The sequence below is a fragment of the Trichechus manatus genome, unplaced genomic scaffold, assembly GCF_000243295.1.
Source record: "Trichechus manatus latirostris isolate Lorelei unplaced genomic scaffold, TriManLat1.0 scaffold00004, whole genome shotgun sequence".
Taxonomy (NCBI): domain Eukaryota; kingdom Metazoa; phylum Chordata; class Mammalia; order Sirenia; family Trichechidae; genus Trichechus; species Trichechus manatus.
Window position 1 is genome coordinate 35,139,851 of NW_004443940.1, and position 16,303 is coordinate 35,156,153.

General features: G+C 43.5%; 1 protein-coding gene across 2 annotated transcripts in view; it reads left to right on the forward strand.

Moving 5' to 3' along the window:
• The window catches only part of MRPS5 (mitochondrial ribosomal protein S5), a 29,039-nt gene that overhangs the window by 10,052 nt on the left and 2,684 nt on the right, over positions 1-16,303 (forward strand). For both annotated transcript variants that reach the window (XM_004369355.2, XM_023734355.1), the window contains exons 4-11: positions 1,943-2,068; positions 4,519-4,752; positions 6,861-6,895; positions 11,236-11,326; positions 14,442-14,488; positions 14,937-14,994; positions 15,284-15,346; positions 15,749-15,885. In XM_004369355.2, the coding sequence (XP_004369412.1) occupies positions 1,943-2,068; positions 4,519-4,752; positions 6,861-6,895; positions 11,236-11,326; positions 14,442-14,488; positions 14,937-14,994; positions 15,284-15,346; positions 15,749-15,885 (791 nt within the window). The remainder of the gene's footprint in view (positions 1-1,942; positions 2,069-4,518; positions 4,753-6,860; positions 6,896-11,235; positions 11,327-14,441; positions 14,489-14,936; positions 14,995-15,283; positions 15,347-15,748; positions 15,886-16,303) is intronic.

Consider the following 16,303-nt stretch of genomic DNA (forward strand, 5'->3'; position numbering starts at 1 on the left):
AAAAGGCTCATAGTATAATAGTAAGTGCAAAAACAAGATACAAAATTGTATATATGGTATAATTTCAGTTTTATTTAAAACAGAACAAATATACATACACATATTTGCATGCACCAGTAAAATAGAAGACAGGCAGAATGTACGTTGTGATCTAACTGGTGATGGGGTTATGATTTGTTTTTCTATTCTTATGCTGTCTATATTTTTTTCTAGATTTTAAAAAATAACTTTTATAATCTGAAAAAAGATTAAAAATATTTTAATAGTATAATGGCAATCAAAAGTTGATATATGACTTGCTATCTTTTTCTAATGTAGTTGGAAATTTGATTTTACTTTCCTCTAATTGAGCTAAATTCTTAATTTTTAACGTTTTTGCCTCAGTATCAAGTTCTTTTTAAAACTGAGTCCCTTATAGTCTGAGTGATCTCCTTATTCTAAGGAGACCTCTATAATGGATTGGCCTTTTAGTGCGCCCCCATGGAAAGTGCTTTCACTGTGAACTTTTCGTGTTTGGTTTGCAGGTGTTGCCGTTTTGTAACAGTTAGGAAAGAAAATCAGACCTTTAGGGAGACTTTAGTTTGAGGTTGGTGACTTTATTTTGGAACCTGTGGTCAGAACTTTTAATGAATTAGCGTTGGCCGAAAGTCCCAGCTTAACCCTTTGCTCCCTTCATGTACGCACAAAGTGGCACGGTGATGTGGAATCTCACTTACGAAGATCTGCTATAATACTATGTGTGTGTTTTGAAAAGTGAAATACTATACAGATATAAAGCATTTTAAAATACAGTTATTATAAATCTAGAACATTTTTCTCTTTCCGTGTTCTCTACCGAGAGAATCAAGGTAAGGCCTTTCAGGAAGCAACTGGGGAGAACTTTTAAACCCCAAGAGTTCATAGAGAAGGAGAAGGAAGATACTGATCTGTCTACTAGAATGTTTAGTGTTCCAGGCGTGTTGGTTTATGTATCTTAGATCTTTGACTAGTATGACGTGTATGTGAGTGAGTGATGATTCTTGATTAAGTAAGTTGATAGTGGAATGGGTCTGTGGTTATAAAATTGACTGATGTTACTGTGAAAGGTTAGAAGTCTTTGGGAAGACAGAATTTAAATCCAGTAAATAACGTAGCTGCACCAATAAAATTCAGTGATGGTCAAGTAAAGACTCTAAATATTCCACCAGTACAGAGGGAAAACATTGATTGAAATACATGATAGAAAAAGATTTGGGGATTCTGGAAATTCACAAATAGAAATAGATCAATAGTATCCATCTATACATAAAGCAAAAGACAAGCATAACAAAAGAAACACACACACGCACGCACGCACGCGCACACACACGCACGCACGCGCACACACACACGCACGCGCGCGCGCACACACGTTAACTATCACTCTTAAATATTCTTTTCTACGTATTGGTTAGACCTTAACTAGAGTTGAAGGTGAATTTGAGCATCTCATTTTGAAGAATATACAGAGAGATTATAATCATTAGGACATTTGTAGGAGGATAGAACAAACAATCCACATTCTTAAGATTTATGGGTGCAGATTGAAATGTTGATTTTTGTTTGGGCTAAGACCCCTCTAGGAGGGATAGCTATTGACTGTCTCAGTGGTTATAACGGAGGCAAGAGGACCAGGAAGAGATCAATATCGTAGATGATAAAACGTCAGGGAAGTAGACCTAGTGGTAACTGAGATTTAAATGTTGACCGTCTTTTGTGGGGGAAGGCCTTATTCTGGAAAAGTAACAGAATTGTCTCCTCTTGGGCCCTCCAGTGGCAACCGTGTGGTATGTGAGAAGGATGATTTAACGTTGCTTCATTGACTCAGTGATGTGGGTGAAGATGGCTTCTCTGGCTTTTTTTGTTTAACAGGAGACCATCGGTCATTGTTTGACAGCGTGAGAAAATCCTCTTTTCCTTACAGTGACAGCAGATGAGCTCTGGAAAGGTGCTTTGGCAGAGACTGGTGCTGGGGCAAGAAAAGGAAGAGGCAAAAGAGCTAAGAAAAGGAGAAGAAAGGATTTGAACAGGGGCCAGATCGTTGGTGAAGGTAAACTTTATAAAATCAGCTAAAGTGCTTTTTAAGTTCCTCCCCCACTGACCCCGATTTTATAGATGTTTTACAGATATCAAAACGTTTCTCATGAAGGGCACTAGGATCTGCATTTTTCAAATGGTTTACTCGTTGCCCCAGGATACTGGAGGAAAAAATCCCATAGAAAGGGATTCATTCATCCAGGCATTCATTCAGCCAGCACTTAGGGTCCATGGTGTGCCATCTGTGTGACAGTCCCTTCCCTCAAAGAGTGTACAGCTCAGTGCCAGAACCTGGAATAAATGGGGGTTTGACACACTTTTTCTGCAAAGAGCAGGTAATAAATATTTTTGGCTTTGTGAGCCACATGGTCTCTTGTAACTACTCACCTCTGCTGTTGTGGTACAAAATTGGCTATAAATAATACATAACCAAATGAGCATCTATGTGCTCCACTGAAATTTCATTTACAAACACAAGCGGTGGACTAGATTTGGCCCACTGGCCTTAGTTGCCCACCCCGGGAACATATGATAGTTTATATTGGTGTTTTTTGAAGAATAGCAGTAGAATAATGTACAGTCATGTGCCACATAATGTCCATTAGGGCAGTGTCCAACCGCGTATACTTCTGATCCCATAAGGTTATAAATAGAGTTCAGAAATCCCGATTGGAGAATGGGATGTAATGGGCATAGTGAACGCAACAGCTTCCTGCATACAATGTGTATCTCATGTCTCTTGTATTCAGAGTGATTGCACTGTCGGGCATATACTGTTACAGTCCATATATAACCTATAATACAGATGTCTTGATAGTCACAATAAACGCCTATTTACTGGCTTGCTTATGTACCGTACTTCGTGTCGTTATTTTAATGTGAACTTTCCCTACTTACAAATAAAAAGTTTACCTTATAACAGTGTATGCTTCAACTCTAAGGCAGCAGCATCCAATCTCGTGTAATAGTGAGTCTTTTGAGTGTTGTAGTGTTATCTCTCTGTTTAATTTTCTTTCAAAAATATGACCGTGAAGTACATCATGGCTCCCACATGCAGCAAAACCAAGGCTAGTGATAGGAGCCGCAAGAGGCAAAGGAGACGTACCCATTTGGAAGTGACACAAGGTTGTTAACCAACACGAGGATGGAAAATCAGCAAACGCTGTTTATTGCTGGTGATTTAAGCATGTTAGCACAACGTCCAAATCGCATAACATCCTGTTTCACAGAATGTATCATGGATGTAAAGTGATACGTGACTGCATTTGAATCAACTCGTTTTAAAAAACGTGCTAAGAATATCATATGTATACCTCCTCAGTAAAACATCCAAAGGTTATGGAGAAACCTAAAGTCCCCTCGATGCCCCTTTCTGTCCCCCTGGATGCCCCTCTCTGTCCCCCTGGATGCCCCTCTCTGTCCCCCTGGATGCCCCTCTCTGTCCCCCTGGATGCCCCTCTCTGTCCCCCTCGATGCCCCTCTCTGTCCCCCTCGATGCCCCTCTGTCTCCCTCGATGCCCCTCTCTGTCCCCCTCGATGCCCCTCTGTCCCCCTCGATGCCCCTCTCTGTCCCCCTTGATGCCCTTCTCTGTCCCCCTCGATGCCCCTCTGTCCCCCTCGATGCCCCTCTCTGTCTCCCTCGATGCCCCTTTCTGTCCCCCCAGCCCCAGGTGCCCCCGCAGAAGAAACCAGTGATGTTATTTTGGTGTCTTTCAATCTAGGTATTTTTTAGTGCTTTTATTTACATAATATGCTTTTTTTTTTCTTTTTAAAAATAATGAAATTGTATCATGGCACAGGCTGTTTTACAGTTTACTTTTTTCATTCAATACTACATTTTACACAAATAATATGCACCTTCTATGTTTGTTTGCCAACCGCACCCTCCTCCGCAAGATATTTTGTAAGCATGCTATGCTAATTTGTTTTTTTTTACAGCAACTGGCATAGCGGCGTTTACGAAAATACCTCGCAGGGGGAGGGCGCAGTTGGCAAACCAGCCTAGAAGCCGCGCGTTATTTGCGTAAAGATACGGCAGGTCTTGGAACTTGTTCCACACCAGTACCTGTAGCTCTGCTTCATGTTTTTAGTTAACATGGAATGTTTCACGGGATGGGTATGGCATCATTCACTTAACCATTCCACTGTTACTGTACATTTAAATTGTTCCTGTTTTTTGTCTTTGCAAATGATGCTTCAGTGGATGTCCTTGTCCAAGTACTCACATGCCTTGTGCCTGTGTGTGAGTATTTCTCGAGATGATAACGTGAAGTGAAATTTCTAGCTCTTAGGGTTTGTACACTTAAAATCATAACAGATGGTGCCAGGTGGCCTGTCCGTGATTACGTTAGCTTATGATCCCAGCAGCTCTGTGTTATCATCTATACACAGGTTGCCTGACATTTTAACACTCGAGGAGAAAGAAATGCTTTTAAAATATTTGTTTATGTTTTAACCCTTCAGGCCGTTCTGGTTTCCTCTGGCCTGGTCTGAACGTCCCTCTTATGAGAAATGGAACAGTGCAGAGCATTGCCCAGAGAAGCAAGGAGGAGCAGGAGAAGGTCGAGGCCAGCATAGTCCAGCAGAGAGAAGAGTGGGAACGGAGGAAGAAAATTAAGGTTAAACGGGAGCGAGGATGGAGCGGGAACACCTGGGGAGGCGTCAGTCTTGGCCCCCCTGACCCTGGTCCCAATGGAGGTAACGGAGTCTTGGTTTTCCTTGCCTTTATGAGAGAGAGTACATGCAGTTCTCAGTTCCTTGAAATGATCTTATTGTCTATTTAGATTGCTTTATTCCAAACAGAGATTTGAGTATCTTTGAAATAATATATCACATTATCATCCAGCTATATGTTATGGAACACCAGTGACCCGTAGTCAAGAAGTAGCCTACAAATAGGACGGGCTCCTGGTGCCTTCTTGTGGGGCTTCCCAGAGCCTTGAGCGTGGTTGTGTGCATTATGGATCTCTGCGAGCCGCCTGTAGGATGTGGTGTTTCTCAAACACAGTTGACCACGCAGGTACCTATCAAGCAACATGGCGTGGGAGTGCTGATTCAAAAACAGCAGTCAACAAACCAGATGTTGTTGTTAAGCCTCATAGATGCACACATGAAATAAAAATTGATAATACTTTACAGACCAAATTAGAAAACAGAGGCCCTGGCCCCAACTCCAGCATATAAAGCAATAAAAAATCATCTGAAAAAAGCATTCCTGTCCGTGGGTGATGAGGAAATAGACATGAGTTTGGCTGCTTTTGTAAGTTGGGCTCACAGAGGAGGAAGGGGTTCAGATGGAGAGACTTAGGCTAGCCTGCTTCCGGCTGAGCGCAGTGCTTCAGTCGGGAGGATGGAAGCATGGGCGGGAGAGAACTAACCCTAACGAAGATCCCTACTGAGGGCCCAGATCAGTCTGGAGAAATCGATGAACTTGTAACAGAAGGGCAGGGTACAGATCCAGCTGAGCCTGTACTGTTGGTAGTGGTGGGGCAGGTAGTGGAAGGCTGGTGTCTCTCTGGCAGGAGTCTGAGGAGGAGATGGGGCCTTCCGCAGAGAGTGGGGTGGGCTGTTAATGAACACAGCCACCAGAGTATTTCTTTCTTTCTTTCTTTTTTTTTTTTACTTTGTTAATTTACTAGTATTTTATTTTTTAATTAAAAAAAAATTTTTATTGTACCTTACATGAAGGTTTACAGAGCAAACTAGTTTCTCATTAAACAATTAAAATACACATATTGTTTTGTGACATTGGTTGCCAGCCCCACAACATGTCAACAGTCTCCCCTTCTTGACCTTGGTTTCCCTATTACCAGCTTTCCTGTCCCCTCTTGCCTTCTAGTCCTTGCCCCTGGGCTGGTGTGCCCCTTTCGTCTTGTCTTGTTTTATGGGCCTGTCTAATCTTTGGCTGAAGGGTGAACCTTAGGCGTGACTTCATTACTGCGCTATAAGGGTGTCCAGGGGCCATCCTCTCGGGGTTTCTCCAGTCTCTGTCAGACCAGTAAGTCTGGTTTTTTTTTTTTGTGACTCACCAGAGTATTTCTTGATGAAATTGCAGATTATCTGAGACTGGCTTCAGAATTTTCCAGTGGGTGGGAGTTGAGCAGGGTTTAGAGCAAGGAAGATAGGCCATAGTTGATGATTGATGAAGCTGGGTGATGGGCACATAGGCCTTCATTCTGCTGTTCTCTGTTTTTGTATATGGCTAACATTTTCTGTAAAAAGAACACAGAGAGGGTTTGAAGTAGTTGTGAGTGGAGAGATCTAACTAAATGAGCATAAAAGGCCAGCAGACTGCAAAGAGGACTTGGCTGAGTTGGAGACCATGAATTTTTAGCGGCAGAGCGCGTGCTGTGCCTTCACGTCTCCCCAGCAGGCCGGGTGTGGGCAGACAGCTGCGTTGATTTAGGCCTGGATAGTGTGGTGGAGAGAGAAGAGGGTGAGGGAGTTGAGGACATTTGACAGATCTGGTGGAAATGAAGGACTGAGTAGGAGAGCATGTGAGACTGGAGGGGCGATGGGGAAGGGGAAGGCGGCGGTCGAGGGTCTGGAGGTGCTGGGGAGCCGCAGAACCGGTGCCTTGAGAGTCACTGTGTGAGAGAGCTGGAGGGTAGCAGGACGCAGTCAGGGACTCGAGTGACGGAGCGGATGGATTGGTGGTGGAGCAGTCTGTGATGATGATGGGAGGCCAGGGTGTGGCCTTGGGAATGGCACCAAAAGAACTGTGATGGTGGCTGTGTTGAAAAATGCTTTCATTGTTAATTGTGTAGATACTTTTATCTCTGTGTCTGTTTCTTTTTGCCCTACAGAAACATATGAGGATTTTGATACCAGGATACTTGAGGTAGGCATGCTGAGTTAAATACCTGTTGAAGCCTCTGGGTGGGTGGGATAGGGGTGGGGCAAGTGGAATTATGAAGAAAAGCCTTTGCTGCAGGACCTTTTTTGAGACCCAGAGCTGGTCTGGGTAAGGAAGTAGGGAAACTTTAATTTCAGTTACTTGGCATTGGCTCTGATTGCTGCCCCGTCTTTTAGAGGGGAGCTACCAAATTGAGGTCTCATGACAAGGCAACTTTGGGCGGAATTGTTGGTAACAGGTTTTGGAGATTATATTTAAATGTCATCTTCTCTGAAGTTAAAGTAGCGTTTGCAGTCTGTTACTGAGTTGTAAACCCTCTGCACCTAGCACTCGGAGCAGACATCGGGAGGAGCACGGGGCCGGGGGTAGAAAGGCTGGAGCTGCTGTGAACGTCCAGCTCTTGACAGGACGCAGTCTGTTGGTCTGCTTGCAGGCCCTTGAAACGGGAGCCCGTATCAAGTAAACTTCAGTCACTCTTTTCAGGGCGTCCTCCGAGATGGTCAGTTTTCCTTCGAACTGGCACTGCATAGAACCAAACCAGTTGCTGTCGAGTCAATTCTGATTCATGGCGACCCCGTGTGTCTGTAGAGTAGAACTGTGTGTGCCCCGTAGGGTTTTCAAGGCCGTGACCTTTCGGAAGCAGATCACCAGACCTTTTTATCCGAGGCGCCTCTGGGTAGTTTTGAACTGTCAACCTTTTGGTTTGTAGTCAAGCACTTAACCATTTGTGCCACCCAGGGGCCATATGTTGAGTTTGTGAGCTGTTCTCTTTCAATATGTATACTGTTTCTTCAGTATCAATTATTGCATTGTAGAATTTAAAATACATTTACAATTATTTTATGTCTTCGGCATTTCAGCTTATACCTTTTGGAAAGTAATCTCTTTGAAGAATTCGTCTGTGTGGGTGATTTCCTGTAAGGTTATAGGAGTGGATACTACAGGAGGCCCCCTTTTCCTTTAAGCCCATTTTATGGGAAAGGCCCACCTTGAACCAGAGAGCCAGCTGCCTTGTAAGCAGTGTAGTTAGCAGTTCAGTAGTGTTGGCCTTTGTTATGGCTTGAACTGTGTCCCCCAAAAATATGTGTTGTAAATCCTGACCTCTATGCCTGTGGTTATAATCCCATTTGGGAATGGGTTGTCTTTGTTATATTAATGAGACTGGATTAGTATAGGGTGTGTCTTAAGTTAATCTTTTTTGAGATATTAAAGATTAAACAAACAAGCAAAAGAAGCAGAGATGGGGAAACAGAGATGCCAAGCCACAAGAAAATTGCCCAGGAGCAGAAGCTCAAAGAGACAAGGACCTTCCTCCAGAGCCCACATGGAGAGAAAGCCATCCCCTAGAGCTGGCAGCTTGAATTTGCACTTCTAGCCTCCTCACTGGGAGAAAAGAAATTTCTGCTTGTTACAGCTGCCCACTTGTAGTATTTTTGTTATTGCAGTACTAGATAACTAAGACAGAATTTGGTACCAAGAAGTGGCGGTGCTGCTCTAATACCTAAAATGTGTAAGTGGTTTTGGAATTGGGTAATGGGTAGAGGCTGGAAGAGTTTGCCTTGTAGAGACTGTTGGTAGAATCATGGCCGTCAAAGGCAGTTCTGGTGAGGGCTCAGAAGGAAGTGAGGACAGCTATAGAGAAAGTCTCTGTCATCTTAGAGAACACATATGGCGCCAGCAACAGAATGTTGCTAGAAATGTGGACATCAAATGTGCTTCTGGTGAGGCTTTAAAAGGAAATGATGAACATGTGATTGGACTGTGGAGGAAGGGCGATGCTTTTTATGTAGTGGCAAAGAACTTGTCTGAATTATGTTGAAATGTTTGGTGGAAGGTAGAACTTGTAAGTGATGAACTTGAATATCTGGCTAATGAGATTTCTAAGCAAGATCTTAAAGGGGCCACGTGGTTTCTCCTTGCCGCTCATAGTAAAATGCAAGAGGAAAGAGATGGACTTAAAAATGAACTGTGTGAAATTTAAACAAAACTTAAAGATTTGGAAAATTCTGTTGTACAAACTAAGGACACATGTCCTAGAAGTTTCATCAAGGACGTGGCTATACAATCCTTTGTTAAAGAAATTAAGCCTGTGACTGATGGTTCTAATCAGCTACCACAGCAGAAAACCCATCAGCTTAGACTGAAGGGAACAGAGAAAGGACGAAAAGAGAGAAGGCTGTCTGCCTTTTGGAATTCCATAGGCAGGAAACAGGCCAAAGGAGCCACATCTGTTGTCCTCTAAGAAAAGAAAAGAAAACCATCCCTGGAGCAGCTTGGAGAGCAACAGAACTGTTGGAAGGAGCATGGGAAGCAGGGCTGCTTAAGTCTCAAAGGGTGGGGCCACGGCCTCTGGGATCTCAAAGGGTAGAGCCATGGCCTCCTAGGCTTCAAAGAATCCGATCTTTACCAACTCAGTTCCTGGAGTGTGGGGCTGCCATTCAGTTTGGCCAAGAGGATGGGGGGCGCTGCCCAAAGCTGAGAGGGTGGGGCTGCCATCCCCACGGGGCAGAGGATCAGGGCTGCTGGGGCTGAGGGGGTGGGATTGCCACTCACATGGACTAGGAGAATGGGGCCACCTAGAGCCAAGGGAGCAGAGTTGCCGAACCAGTGGGCCTTGAAGGCGGAGCTGGAGCCCAGGGCCAAGGGGCCTCCTCTACCCAGAATCCAGTGGGTGGGCCAACACCCAGAGTCTGGAGGGCAGGGCCATTGCCCAGATGGTGCCAAAGAACAGAGGATTATTTTCAAGACTTGAGAGCTAATGTAAATTCTTCTGCTGAGTTTTAGACTTGCTTGGTACCCGTTATCCCTTCTTTCCTTCTAATTTCTCCCATGTATAATGCAATTGTCTACCTAGTGCCTGTTCCACCATTGTACTTTGGAAACCAATAACGTACAGTCTAGATTTCACAGTTCACAGATGAAGAAGAATTTTGCCCCAGGATGGAATACGCCTAAAGTCTCACCCGTATTTGATTTAGAGGGTTTAGAAGATGAGATTTTGTACCTGGAGTTGACTTAAGGCTTTTGGGATGATGTGATGGGGTGAATGTCTTCTGCATGTGGGAAGGACATGAATTTTGGGGGCGCTAAAGAGTGGACTGTTATGAATTGAACTGTGTCCCAAAAAATATGTGTTATAAATCCTAACCTCCATGCTTGTGGTTATAATCCCATTTGAGAATGGATTGTCTTTGTTATGTTAATGAGACTGATTAGCGTAGGATGTATTTTAAGTCAGTCTCTTTTGAGATACAAGAGATTGAATAAGTGAAAGAAGCAGAGATGGAGGAAGAGAGATGCCAAGCCATGTAAAAATCGCCCAGGAGCAGAAGCTCAGAAGAGACAAGGACCTTCCTCCATAACCGACAGAGAGAAAAAGCCGTCCCCTAGAGCCAGTGCCCTGAATTCCAACTTCTAGCCTCCCAACTGTGAGAAAATAAGTTTGTTTGTTAAAATCACCCACTTGTGGTATTTCTGTTATAGCAGCGCTAGATAACTGAGACAAGTCGTTTAAATAGCTGTGCTAATTTGAAAACAGCAGCCAGCAAACCAGGTGTTTGTTGTTAAGCCTCATAAATGCACACATGAAACAAAAATTGGTAGTACTTTTCAAGCCAGATTAGGAGTGGGAAGAGGTTAGACAGTGAGGATGGAGCAGAAGCACATGGCACCATGTCACTCTTGGCCCCCGACTCTGGTCCCAGTGGAGGTAGCGGAGTTGTGTAGTGACTCGGTGGTGACTTCCTCGTGGTGCCTTCATGGGGTGTATTGAGCCGCGTGTTGTTAGGGGCCCTCGAGTCAGTTCCGACTTGGCCACCTTATGGACAACAGAACAAAGCGTTCATTGCCCGGTCTGTAGAGCTAGGGTCTGCTGGATTGAATAGTTTCAAATCCGTTTAAAGATGATCTCAGTTGACCTGTCTAACAACCATGTGAAATTGGAAGAGAAAGTCTTATTTCCACTTTACTCCTGGAGAGACAGGCCTCAGAGAGGTTCCCTCTGGAGACAGTTCAGTGTTGGTGCTCATGGAACTGGATGAGGATGTATCTACTCAGTGTGTGTGTGTACACGTGCATGTGTGAGTATATGTGTGTGTGCATACGTGTGTGATATATCTACTCTGTGTGTGTGTACACGTGCATGTGTGTGTGTGCATGTGAGTATATGTGTGTACGTACGTGTGTGTGATGTATCTTGTCAGTGTGTGTGCACGCAATGTATCTATTCTGTGTGTGAGTGTGTGTATGTGTAAGGCAGGTCACTCCAATTTCCCACTTCCTAATATTCTGAAGGTATAATGTTTATGTAACATTTTGTCTTTTAGGTAAAAAATGTTTTCAATATGACAGCCAAAGAGGGAAGAAAGAAATCAGTCCGTGTGCTGGTAGCTGTGGGGAACGGAAGAGGCGCCGCAGGTGAGTGTGATAAAGCTGGCAATGGTGGGGCTGTAATGAAGGATCGGCGTGACCTGGTTTGTGCTGTGGGGTTCGTGGCTTCATTTTGCTGGCCAGACGTTTCTACTGCTTAAATCTTTCAGTGGTTTGGTCTCATAAAACTTGTTGAAATTCTTTAGAGAGAAAAGAAAACTAGATCTACATCTGCCTTTTCCTATGAGGGACTCCTGTTTAAAAGGATTAAAACATTCATCTATTAGCATAATAGTGAAGTTAGGGGAAAAAACGCTGAATATTCAGCAATAGGGCCATAGTTATAAAAACAATATAGCCATGCAATGTAATATTTTGTAGCCATTAAAGAATATTTAAAGACATGGAAATTACTTATAAATAATGCTAAGTGAAAAAAAACTTGACATAAGACCATGTGTAATATAATTCCAGTTTTTAAATAAAAGTGTGTGTGTACTATGGCGCAGTCCTTAAGGGCCCGGCTGCTAACCAAAAGGTTGGCAGTTCGAATCCTCCCAGCTGCTTCTTGGAAACCCTGTGGAGCAGTTCTACTCAGTCCTGTAGGGTCGCTGTGAGTCAGAATCCACTCAACGGCAGCAGGTATGTTTATATGCAAAGGAAAGACTGGAAGGATATACACTGGAAAGGTTAATCGTGGTCACTGTAATGAGTAGGTTGGCCAAGGATGATCTGCAATGATGTAAATTTTCTTCTTCATACTTTTCTCTGAAGTTTCCACAGCGGACATCTGTTTTTGAAATTTAGGAAGATGTGAGGAAAGAGCAGGAGAACTTCCCTGTGACCCACAGTGACACTTTCAGAATAGAAAAGAAATACATACAGGTGATTAGGACAATGAAGAGCCTTCCTCCTTCCTCCCTGTTGCCAAAGGAAACCCCTCTTAACTGTTACTTTCATATCCTTCTAGAAATTTTGTATTTATACGTCACCGTATATCTTTTTGTTTAATTTATACAAAGAGTTATTATATCTATGGTTTAGCACCTTGCTTTTCTTGTTTAATATTGTACTCAGAGATCTTCCCATGTTAACATAAACAGACTCTTCCTCGTTCTTTGTACCGTTTATCTAGTGTTCGTTGTATGGCTAAACGTAATTTTTGTAACCTTTTCCCTATTGCGGAATGTTTACGTTGTTCCCAATTTTCTGGTATTTCCGATTAACAGTGAGCTTCTTATACGTACAGCGTGTGATAGTTCTGCAGGTATGTTGATGGGGAAGTTTCTCGCAGCGAACTTGCTGCCCCAGTGTTATATGCATTCTGAGTGCCGTGAGCGTTGCCAGATCACCCTCTGCAAAGGCTGTGTCGGGTTATGCTCGTCTCTGCCGCCACGCCCGTGCTGGCACTGGATATTTTCAGACTTTGCTGTTTGTCAGTGTGATGTGAGAACAGTTTCTCTTAGTTTTGATTTGCGTTTCCTCCTTTATGAGAGTATGACATGTTCCTTGGCCGTTAATATTTCCGCTTTGAGGTCTGTCAGTTCATGCGCTCTATTGGTGATTGTTCTTTTTCTTACTGATCGGCATACGCTCTTTGTAAGTTAGGGACCTTAGCCTTTGAGATCTGTCAGTTCATGCGCCCTGTTGGTGATTGTTCTTTTTCTTACTGATCGGCGTACGCTCTTTGTAAGTTAGGGACCTTAGCCTTTTGTTGGTCGTTTGTTTACCTTTAAAACTTTTTGCACACTGGATAAGTGCTGGGCCGCTGACTGAGAGTTTGGCGGTTCAGACCTACCCAGCGGCTCTTCGGGAGAGAACCTGGCAATCGGCTTCAGTACAGATTTCAACCTTGGAAACCCAATGGGGCAGTTCTCCTCTGTCCTGTAGGGTCACTGTGAGTTGGAATCAGCTCAGTGGCGCCTGTGACAGCAACATAGTCAGGTTTACCAGTGTTCTTATCACTGCTGGTTTTGTCTTGCTTAGAAAGCTTTCACGGGACGACTGTAAATAAGTTCACCCACATTTTCCGCTAGGACTTACGTGGTTTAGTTTGTTTTGTTTGAAGTAGGAACTGGAATCCAGGCCCCTTTGCCCTGGGATCCCAGGGGGCCTGCTCGTCTCATCAAGCAGCATTGCCTTCTGTCACTTTCCTGCATATAATTAAAACAACGTGCGGTCTTCAGAATAATTAGATGCGGCAGCAAACAATGGCGCATTTCCATAACTTGTGATAAATCTCACTTCATGGGCTGAACATTCACAAAAATCATTTTATTGTGGTAGAATTTATGTAACAAACAATTTTGCCGTTTTAACGATTTTTAAGTATATGGTTCAGTGACAGTACTTACGTTCACTGTGTCACGTGGCCGTCACCTCGGTCTCTTTCCACAGGTTTTTCATCACCTCACACAGAAGCTCAGGACCTCTTAAGTAATAACTCCCCACCACCCCCTCAGCCCCTCGTAACCACTGATGAGCTGGTCTCTATCCATTTGCCTATTGTAGATATTTCGTGTAAGTGAGATCATACGACAGCTGTCCTTCTGTGTCTGGCTGATTTCGCTCAACATAATGTTTCAGGGTCCGTCCATGTCATACGTGTATCAGGACTTTATTTCTCTTTATGGCTGAATAATATTCCACTGTATGTATGTTCCCCATTTTGTGAATCCATTCATCTGTTAATGAAAGAAATCATTGATTTAATTTCCTTATTAATGGAAATGTGAAGTCTGATTGAAAGCTCCAGTGAAATTGTAGTTTTACTCCAGCAATGTCCATCTTTCCCACCCTTTGTGGTTATTTTAATCTGTTCCCCAAAATGTCCAAAACCATTTGCCTTATTAATTTACACCATTATTACTTTCTTTTTTATTTACTGAGCATGTTTTGTTTTATCTATATAAGATAATGTTATGCATCTAATCTTGGATTTTATAGATTTGTTCAAATGTAATGTTTTCAGAATGCCCCAAACAGATAAACACATCTCTGTGCCTCATGCTTTGACGTATATTTTTGATAGCAGGTCTTCTGTAGGGGGTAGAATGACGAAGTGCTGTGAAATATGGCCGGAGCTGAAACTTAGAATGTAATGAAAGGTACATCATAGGCCAAATTTATATCCCTTCTGATGATTTTGCTTTTTCTTTTAAAGGTTTTGCCGTTGGGAAGGCTGCTGAACGGATGGACGCTTTCAGAAAAGTATGTGGAGTTTTCCTTTGCTGTGTTCAGTAAAGGACCCGTAAGCTATGTGCTAGACCCCATGGGAACTACAAAGAACGATAATTGGCCCCGAATTGTCCCATGAGGCTTGCTGTCAAAGGTTACTTCCTTTATAAAAAGCAGTTCAAAGTACCCAAATTTTGTATCATTTTGATCACCCTTGTGATTGATTATCAAAATTATGAGACAGCTGGGGAAGTTTGAACACTAACTGACTGTCCAATGAAACTAGGGAATTATTGTTTTTTTTAGGTGTGATAATGATTTTTTTAAAATCCTTAACCTTTTACAAGTACCTGCTGAAATTTTTGTATAAGTTTGAAATTTCCCATAGTAAGATATTTTATAAACTGTAATTTTGAAATCTCTGAGACAGTGTAAATTCCAACAGTAGTTTGAAGAACAATCTTTTTATTCTCTTTATCAGGCAAAGAACAAAGCAGTTAACTTTTTGCATTACATAGAACGCTACGGAGACCACACGAGTGAGTGTTAGCGTTTTCAGAGTGCGTTTCAGGGTGTGTCGGTCTGTGTGGCAGTACAGCTCTGTGGCTGTCTTCGTTTTTTCTGCTTGTTATTGTGTTCTTACAAATAAATATGTAAAATGGAGAAACAGCCTTTCTTCCCTGAGAAGGTTTGTGGAACGAGTAAGATCAAAATTTGTCACTCGTCTGTGGTCGGTGTGTGCTGGCTGCCAGGGTTGTCCTAGCTGCCGTGTGATATTTGCGGGGGAATCAAAGCCACCTTTCTTATGTGTGTATTTTTACCCTTCAGTCTTCCATGATGTTTCCTTAACGTTTAAAAGGACGCATATCAAGATGAAGAAACAGCCCAGAGGTAACTAAAAGACTTATAGTTTATTGAAGATAAAGCAAAGAAATTATAGCAGTTCCATCCTGTTCTCAATTTTTCTCACCTTTACTTGAACTTGGAACCCTGGTGGCACAGTGGTTAAGAGTTCAGCTGCTAACCAAAAGGTCGGCAGTTCAAATCCACCAACTGCTCCTTGGAAACCCTATGGGGCAGTTCTGCTCTGTCCTATAGGGTCGCTATGAGTTGGAATTGACTCGACGGTGATGAAGCCGGGATACGAACCAGCTTCTAAACCCACATCCCATGTTCTTCCCCGTGCCCAGCACTGCATAGCTGTCGACGCCGTGTGAAAGCCAGCAGGGCCATCGATGCCTGTGCTGCAGGCGAGGGGGCAGGTATTTGACTTGGTTTCTCCCCCTTTTCCAGGTTACGGCCTCCGCTGCCATCGGGCCATCATTACCATGTGCCGACTCATTGGCATCAAAGACATGTATGCAAAAGTGTCTGGGTCCGTCAATATGCTCAATCTCACCCGGGGCTTCTTCCATGGACTCTCCCACCAGGTAACCCTTCCTGTGACCTGACACAGAGTCACTAGGTGTGTCTCAGTGGTGTGTGCGGAGGTCAGCGTGTCACGGGGCCTCCTGGGGGTGCTGTCCTTTGGCCCCCCGAGGCTCCGGCATTCCCTGCGGCCTGTGGCTGCATCAGGTGAGTCCGGGCAGCCGAGGGATCGCTTCATGAACATTAACCTTCAGAAAAGACTTCCTGGGTTCTTGAAGTTTCCAAATGAAGTATTTTTAAAAGCCAGTAATTACAGTCTGTGTTTTATTATGAAAACAATACTTTTTGTTCTAAGGCACCAACACTATGGAAATGTGGAAAGTAGAGGCCCCGTTCCCTAGTTCAGTCCTTTCAGTCAGGACCGGGACCGGCGTGAGGCACCTCGGGAAGGCCCCGTTCCCTAGTTCAGTCCTTTCAGTC